This window comes from Sphaerodactylus townsendi, linkage group LG09 (genome assembly GCF_021028975.2).
Source record: "Sphaerodactylus townsendi isolate TG3544 linkage group LG09, MPM_Stown_v2.3, whole genome shotgun sequence".
Taxonomy (NCBI): Eukaryota; Metazoa; Chordata; class Lepidosauria; order Squamata; family Sphaerodactylidae; genus Sphaerodactylus; species Sphaerodactylus townsendi.
The window spans coordinates 1,079,767-1,087,551 of NC_059433.1; the positions used below are offsets into that span (position 1 = coordinate 1,079,767).

At 44.6% G+C, this 7,785-nt stretch overlaps 1 protein-coding gene across 1 annotated transcript; it reads left to right on the forward strand.

Annotated features, from left to right (window-relative positions):
- The first annotated feature begins 4,470 nt into the window (after positions 1–4,470).
- BASP1 (brain abundant membrane attached signal protein 1) lies at positions 4,471–6,168 on the forward strand. Its single transcript, XM_048507595.1, has one exon. The coding sequence runs from the start codon at positions 4,471–4,473 to the stop codon at positions 5,173–5,175; it is 705 nt and encodes a 234-aa protein (XP_048363552.1). The 3' UTR covers positions 5,176–6,168.
- The last annotated feature ends 1,617 nt before the right edge of the window (positions 6,169–7,785 follow it).

Below are 7,785 nucleotides of genomic sequence, written 5' to 3' on the forward strand. Positions count from 1 at the left end.
AATGAACTCAGAGTGTTATCCACTATACACTTTTGTGCAAGTGCAGATTTGTAGAAGTTCAACAACATTAGAGAAACTTGTCTTCTTTCTGAGGAACCTCAGAATTCCCCAGAAAACAGTTTGAAAGGCACTGTGTTCCACTTCAAAAAAACATAATTAAGTGTATATTACTTCATATTATACTTCACTATTTCTAATTAATTCTAACAATAATGGTTGTCGATCAAGTCGGATCACGTGGCTTTCATAACAAGGAAGAGGTGATTTGGGCAGATGCAACTTTGCCTAATCTTCATAAAATGAAAAGGCCACGAAATGCCCCCCCCCCCCCCCGCACAGGCACCTTTGCATCAAGTCACCTTGATATGCTCTGATGTAGATGCGCATAGTGAGTTGTGGAGTGGTAATATTGTCACTTTGGGGTTTTATGAGTTAAATAAGAGTGGATTATTTGTTATCATGATTAGTCACACTTTTGCATTGTTTAGGGAATCATGGCCTGTAATTTAAGGAATCTCTTTACCAAATGTCGCTCTGGGCTAGTGACCCTACTTCAAGCATTTCTCAAGTGGAGAAGCCTAGCCATGGTTGCTTCAGTATGAGCATAGCTTTACTGTGGTCATCATGCAATGTAGCCCTATTGCAGTCTTTGCAATGGACCTGACTATGTGTTGTTTTCTGTGTTCTGAATCTCAAGATGCATGGGTCAGTTTCACATAAACTACTTAAAGGCCCAATCTATTGGAAATTGCACAAGTACAAACCCAGTTTAAAAGAATGGGACCTTCGGGGCCTTGGGGGGGGGGGGGGAGAGATCAAACACCATCAGCCTGAGCAGCAAACTGCAGCCTCCCCCCTGTCCTGCTGTGCCCGCTCACAACTTCTTAGGGGAACAAGGAAGGTGGCAGACAGGCCTAGCGTGGATTCCTTGTCAGAGTCTGTTAGGGCCCTGGAGGTGAGCGTCAAGTTCCTTCAGCCCAAAGCAAGACTAAGGGGTTAAGGAGGTACTTGGGATAACATGTTGTGTGTGATGGCACAAGCCCCCATTGGCATTTATGGTCCAGGCCGTGCTGAAAGAGGACTGCTGCTAGGCAGACGTTTCCCATACAGGTTCACACCCTGACATCTCCCCTTATAAGGAACTCAGGGAGCAGAGCTAGGAAAGAGTTCTGCTTTAGCATTTTACCACTGCAGTCTTTCCCTGCAAAACACTTGGGTATATTATCAAAGCATGACTCAAATGATTAGCGGGTGCATTTGATAGAACAAAAACCCAGAGACTTGAGTCCAGTATCTAACCTCCCTCAGAAGGTTTCCAGAGCACAAATAGATTTTCCCCATCGTTGTGGATCCTTGTGGCAGTCTGAAGTCAAGAGTGGCCTGCCGTTCCGATGATTGCTGGTGTGTGTGAGGTGTGTGTGTTTGTTTAACTGTGTTCCTTTGCTGCAACCACATGTGGCACGTTGGGGAGGGTAGAAGATTTCTGGAGAGAGAAGCCAACAGGGGATTCCTGTTCTTAAATGAGTTGCCTATTTGTATATGAAGCTGGTTACTTCTGAGGCATGGAACAAAGTAGCTTATTATGGTTGTTAGATATTCCCATGATGCCATTGTGAAAAGGTGTCCATTTACACAAAGGCTTTCTTGACTTCATAGAATGCTTAACTGTATTTAACCAGGGTAAAAAAAGCAGCCCATTCACCAGCTAGTTGACAAATTTGATTGTTTGGTTACTGAACCCTCCTCTGCTTGAGATGCTGCTGGCCAAGGCAGACTATTCTGGATTAAGTGTGTTGGTGGTCCAACTTGGCAGATCCATTTGATTATGTACATTTGTTACTATTATTACTGCAAGTTGATATGGTTCTGGGAGGAATCTAGGATGGAAATACATATTACCTTGGGGTTCTGTTGAAAATGGTTCTTGATCACCCTTTTCACAGTTTGAAAATGATTGCCCCTGGCAAACCTCCATATCCTTGCTTCACTGATTTCTGCAGAATGGGGTGACCCACAGTTACAGTGAGCTGTTGCAGTTAGCCACAGGAGCCATGTTTGAGCGGGTTGTCAAGATATACACCTTGCATATCTGGGTGTTGGGATATACACTTTGTCAATATATACATCTAATTTCTTCATCCATCCATCTGTCCGTCCATTTGTTTGTTTGTTTGTTTGTTCGTTCATTCATTCAGGAAAAATATAGGCCATCTCTCCAGATGCCCTATATATTGGGTTGATGTTTGGAATGTGGCTGAACCTCACCCTAGGCATTCTGGTTCCCCAAGCAGGGGAATACTTGCCATGACCCCGAGGGGCTTCTTTACCCCAATAAGTACTCACTGCCATTTGCTCTTCAGTTTGTAGTAATCAGGAAACCTGTTCCCTTGGCCGCTGGGCAGTCCGCCCGCTTCCACGGACAGGGACCGTCTGAGGGAGCCGTGGGTTTCATGGCACAAGAAGAGACACTTGACCTTCCTCTCCCCTCCCCCCTCTTAATGGCAGGCACTTTTCCAGTCATGTAAAAAAGGGACAACTTGAAAAAAATAAAAAGAGGCATTTTGAACAAAAGCTTGCTTATATTATCCAAGCTTTGCCAGGCAAACAAATACAGGCTTAATTGGGGATTGGCTATCTGGAAGCAAATATGCTCTCAACCATTGTTCAAGTCTTGGTTCCTGCTGATTTGCAAAACTGCTCTGAGTTGCCATGTGACTGGATGGGCATGAAAAACTTCATTTCCTTTATATAATCAGCATTAGAGCGACGTATCTGGGTGAGCTGTGAGAACTAGAGTGGCTCTAACATTATGAGACTTCATTGACCGAGCTCTCAGACCAAAGTGGGGTCAATGACCTCTCTTGTGGCTGTGTGGAGTCCATTTTGGTTTCTGGTGCTGTTCAGTTGCATTTGTGGGAACTGTTTTTTTCACAGCTCAGGCTCTGAGGAGTAATTCCTTTACTTATGTAGTTAATACAGGTAATTCAAGCAGCATGGCAACAAACCGTGAAACAAAACTGCTGTGCTTCACAACAGGATATCCTTTTGGCTTGTGTGTCTTCACACATTAGAGAGTACACTGGACTGGGAACCCCACATTGTGTCAGATGTAACCATCTCATGTGAACTGGGGCTTCTCCTCTATTCGTGTGCATGCAATGCCCAACTGGGATTGGGACCATGGTGGACGTGCCTTCCTACCCGAACCATCTGATGCTTTCCTTCCCTGTGAGGTGTTAGAATGGGGACAAGAAGCCAACTTTATATTTCAGATAACCATTTTGTTTCAGCATCTCAGTTTCAGCCTCCTTTGTGAAGGAAGGTGTTGTGTAAACTATCACATGAAGGGCTAAAACAATCAAAACTCATCCAACTATTTTGAAAAATGTTGAGTTCAATATATTGTCAAAAGTGAGATGTGAAATATACGCAGAGAGTTCTATGCCAACAAATTATCTGTAGGAATTTTGATGGATTTTAAAAATGTCAATAAAATTAGTTAAAATTAATCCAGGGAGGGGTGTGCTCCTCTCTATCCAAATGTAATTTATTCATGTGTTCCTGTTCTGCTTAGTACTGTTGCTGATAACTGTGAGGAAATGTTAGTTTTTACCTTGTATTCTAATGATGTGAGGAGTGGAGTGGCATGTGGAAGAGATGAGGAAGAAGAAGAGTTTGGATGTATATCCCCCCCTTTCTCTCCTGCAGGAGACTCAAAGGGGCTGACAATCTCCTTGCCCTTCCCCCCTCACAACAAACACCCTGTGAGGTAGGTGGGGCTGAGAGAGCTCCGAGAAGCTGTGACTAGCCCAAGCTGGCGTGTGTGGGAGTGCACAGGCTAACCTGAATTCCCCAGATAAGCCTCCACAGCTCAGGAGGCAGAGCTGGGAATCAAACCCGGTTCCTCCAGATTAGATCCACGAGCTCTTAACCTCCTACGCCACTGCTGCTGAGGAGGGGTTTTATGTGAAGGGGGGGGTCTTTGGGCAATGGATGCGTCTTTCCTAATGTTTGTGGAAGGCTTATGTCCTGTGGTGGTGGTGGTGGAGTCCATCAATCTTGTTTGACCTAACCTGTTTTGAGGATAACATACAGGAGGGAAGAATAATGTAAGCCACTTTAAGCCCTTATGGGGAGAAAAGCAGGGTACAAATAAATAGCAAAATGGCAGAATCTGAACACTAATCCCTCCAGTCCTAGTCGAACATTCTTTAGTACATCCCACTGGTTCTCCTTCTTTAATATCTTGAAGGATAACAATAATACTTGGATGGGTACAAAAGAAATACAAGTCTGTGGTGAAAATAGGCCCTCAGCCTTCAGTTGTAAGATCCCTCTGCTCCCAGTACTGATCTTCCTTTTATGATAAGAGAATGAATCTATTTCATTTTGATTTCCTAGGTAATATGAGGTGGGATTATTGTATTTTTGGGTAACCTTTTCCTCTTGCCTTGATTCTAGAGCTCCAACATGGGAGGCAAACTGAGCAAGAAGAAGAAGGGCTACAATGTGAATGACGAGAAGGTGAAAGACAAGGACAAGAAGGCTGAGGGGGCAGCTGCAGAGGAAGGGGAGGCTTCAAAAGAGAATGAACAGAGCCAGCCAGCCACCACAGAGGCAGCTGAAGTGAAAGAGAACAGCAAGGAGGAGAAGGGTGAGAAGGAGGCTCAAATGGCTGCCAACAAGACGGACGACAAAGAAGGAGAGAAAGGCAAAGCAGAAAGCCAGGAAGAAGCTAAGAAGTCAGAGCCTGAGAAGCAAGAGGTGGCGGCTGACACCAAGGTGGAGCCACCGAAGAACCACGAGCAGCAGGCACCCAAGAAAGAGGAGCCCAGCAGCGAAGCGCCCAAACCCTCAGACCCCAGCAGTGATGCAAAAGCTTCCCAGCCTTCAGAAGTCACCACTAGTAAAGGAGATGGCAAGAGCAAGGAGGAGGGGGAGGCCAAAAAGACTGAGGCTCCAGTTCCTGCAGCCCAAGAAACTAAAAGCGAAGTGGCTTCAGACTCAAAACCTAGCAGCAGCGAGGCTGCGCCTTCTTCCAAGGAGACCCCGGCAACAACAGAAGCACCTAGTTCAACTCCAAAGGCCTCAGAGCCGGCAGCCCCACCAGAGGAAGCGAAAACGTCTGAAACTCCGGCTACTCTTTCGGATCAAACCATAGCAGTGAAAGATTAAATTTGGACAGCCTATTGGGGGGAAAAACCACTTAAAAACAACCTGTGTCTTTTTTTTTAATTCTCTTCCCTCGCCATCGGCCCAGCTCTGCTAACTTGTTTCAGGTCTGAGATATGAAATACATATTGCCCGAGAAAAATAAAATAAAATAAAATAATGGATTGTCCCATTCAGTTGTGAGGGAGGAAGAAGGCTGGGAGACTGGGGGTGGTGTTGGTGGTGGGTGGGTGGGAAAGGGGTGGGTGGGGGGGAATCCAAATAGTATTTTTGTGGGGGAAATATCTAATATGCTTTCTGCCAATTCTACAAAGTCCTGTATTTCAATCAGATATAGAAAGCAGAAGAAAATCCCAGGGTCTGAAAGTACAGAACTTCTTTTGTTTTGAACCTAAACTGCTTTAAAATGCACTCCACCAACGTATTTGATCTGTTCCTTTTTCTCTAATAGGGGTTTGGGAATATTGATAGAAGTGATTCTGCTCTCTGGACCAGAGCCACATAAATCGGATCTTTATCAAAGCAGTATTTCCTTTTTAAAAAAAATTTACAACCTTTTATTGTTTTGTATTTTTTATGCAGCGAATGAATGGCAACTTTCAGACAACCCCCCCTCCCCCCGTAGTTGTCCACATTTTTTTCTTGATGCCAATCCTCCAATTCTTCTTTCTCTCCAAATATTTTGGGAGTTTGAAAAAAAATTTAAAAGCATTCTTCATCCTACTTAGCCTACCTAGATTTCTCATGACGAGTTTAATGCATGTCCGTGGTTGGGTGCACCTGTAGTTCTGTTTATTGGTCAGTGAAAATGAAAAAAAAAGTCTGCATTCATTGCAGTTCCAGTTTTTCTTCCATTCTGTGTCACAGACACCAACACACCACTCATTGGAAAAAAAAGACGAAAAAGCAAAATGTACAATGGATGCATTGAAATTATATGTAATTGTATAAATGGTGCAACAGTAATAAAAGTTAAATAATTTAAAAACACCCAAAGTATTAGTGGTTGCAGATTTATTTAGATTAACTCTCCTTCTTACATGTAGTGCAAAATATTTGTCAGTGGCTAGGGAAACCAAAAGTGTAGACTTCTTTATTTGGAGATGATATATATCTCTGGAAGATCCCCATGGTTTCCTGCAGGGACCACAAGTCTTTCTCTCCAAGGAAAAGTAGATGGATCTGGATCTCTGCAGTGCTGGGCTTTGTTCAGTAAGCAGAGGTGTCTAACCAAGAGGTAACGTCACCCCAAAAGATAGTCCAGTTGTGTGCACAGTGATAGGTTGGTGGGGTCAAACAACCAGCTTGCTGGGTTAGGAAGCAAAGAAGGGACCCATAGCAGGTGCTTTCTCACAGCAAAGGCCACTTAGTAATCATAGCCGTGAGCGAGGGGAGCAAAGCAAAGTGTTGATGGAATTACTTGGGTCCAGTGAAGTGTGTATGAGTCTGAGCTCCCATCCAGTTCTTAGAAGGCTTATGAGCCAGTCGTGGGATTACTTCAGGAGATAGATCTCAGCATCATACCCAGTTTGTAAAGTTGCCTGAAACCTTTGCTTGGTCATTGACAGCAGATGGGAATGTTGACCTAGGTCCGTGGTGGCGAACCTTTGGCACTCCAGATGTTATGGGCTACAATTCCCATCAGCCCCTGCCAATTGGCCATGCTGGCAGGGGCTGATGGGAATTGTAGTCCATAACATCTGGAGTGCCAAAGGTTTGCCACCACGGACCTAGGTGGATCATTTCTCTGACCCACATCAGTAGTTCTCACATGGTATGGAGGATCTTGCCATAGTTGATGGCTTCCAATCTCCGGTCAATTTCTTCAAGAAACTACTCAGTCAGGACACATAATTTGACAGCAAAACCAATTGCCTTGTTGACAATCTGTTTCTGAGGGAAAATAGTGGAGAGGTTTTATGACTTGACATAACTTTTGGACAAATCAGTTGTGGTACATGTAGACAAGGTACAGTTGAGCTTCAGAAACAGTAGCAGGGAATATGATATGAAATGAAATATGAATAATAAGAGTAAACATCATTTTGATAAAGGCTAACATTGGGCCTTTCCCCACTCACCATATACCGCGGGGTAACCACTCGAAAAGACACGGGGGTCCTCCACGCTCCCCACCACACCAGCAGCCACAGCGCAACTTCCCCAAATCTGCTGCTCTCCCAACTCCTTAGCGCACGTCAAATTAGCTCCTCTTCAAACAGCAACTTTTTCAGAAACGCTGCGCTTGCCGCGGGGTGGTGGGGAACTTAGGATGTTCGCGCGAAGTTGATTCGCTGTGACGCACAGCCTTCCCACCAATCAGGCAACAGGCCTCTCCATTTTTTAAAGGAAGTGTGTCCCCGTCAGAAATAACGTGACAGGCAGCTATGTGATGACTTAGACACGTGGCGACAAATCTTTTACAATGCAAAAAAACCGCCACAATTGAGACGTGTGCACAAGGTAACGTCCCAACATTCCATTACTCGAGCTCCACAGCTCTACAGCTTTGCAGCACCCATTCATGGCAAAGTGCCGCTGAGCGCACGGGGTTGCGGGGAACATAGGCAGTGGAAAACGAAACTGATTTTTGCTTTCATTTTTCAGTCCAAT

Coding starts and splice junctions, on each gene's coding strand:
- BASP1 (XM_048507595.1), top strand. CDS start 4,471: ATGGGAGGCAAACTGAGCAAGAAGAAGAAGGGCTACAATGTGAATGAC.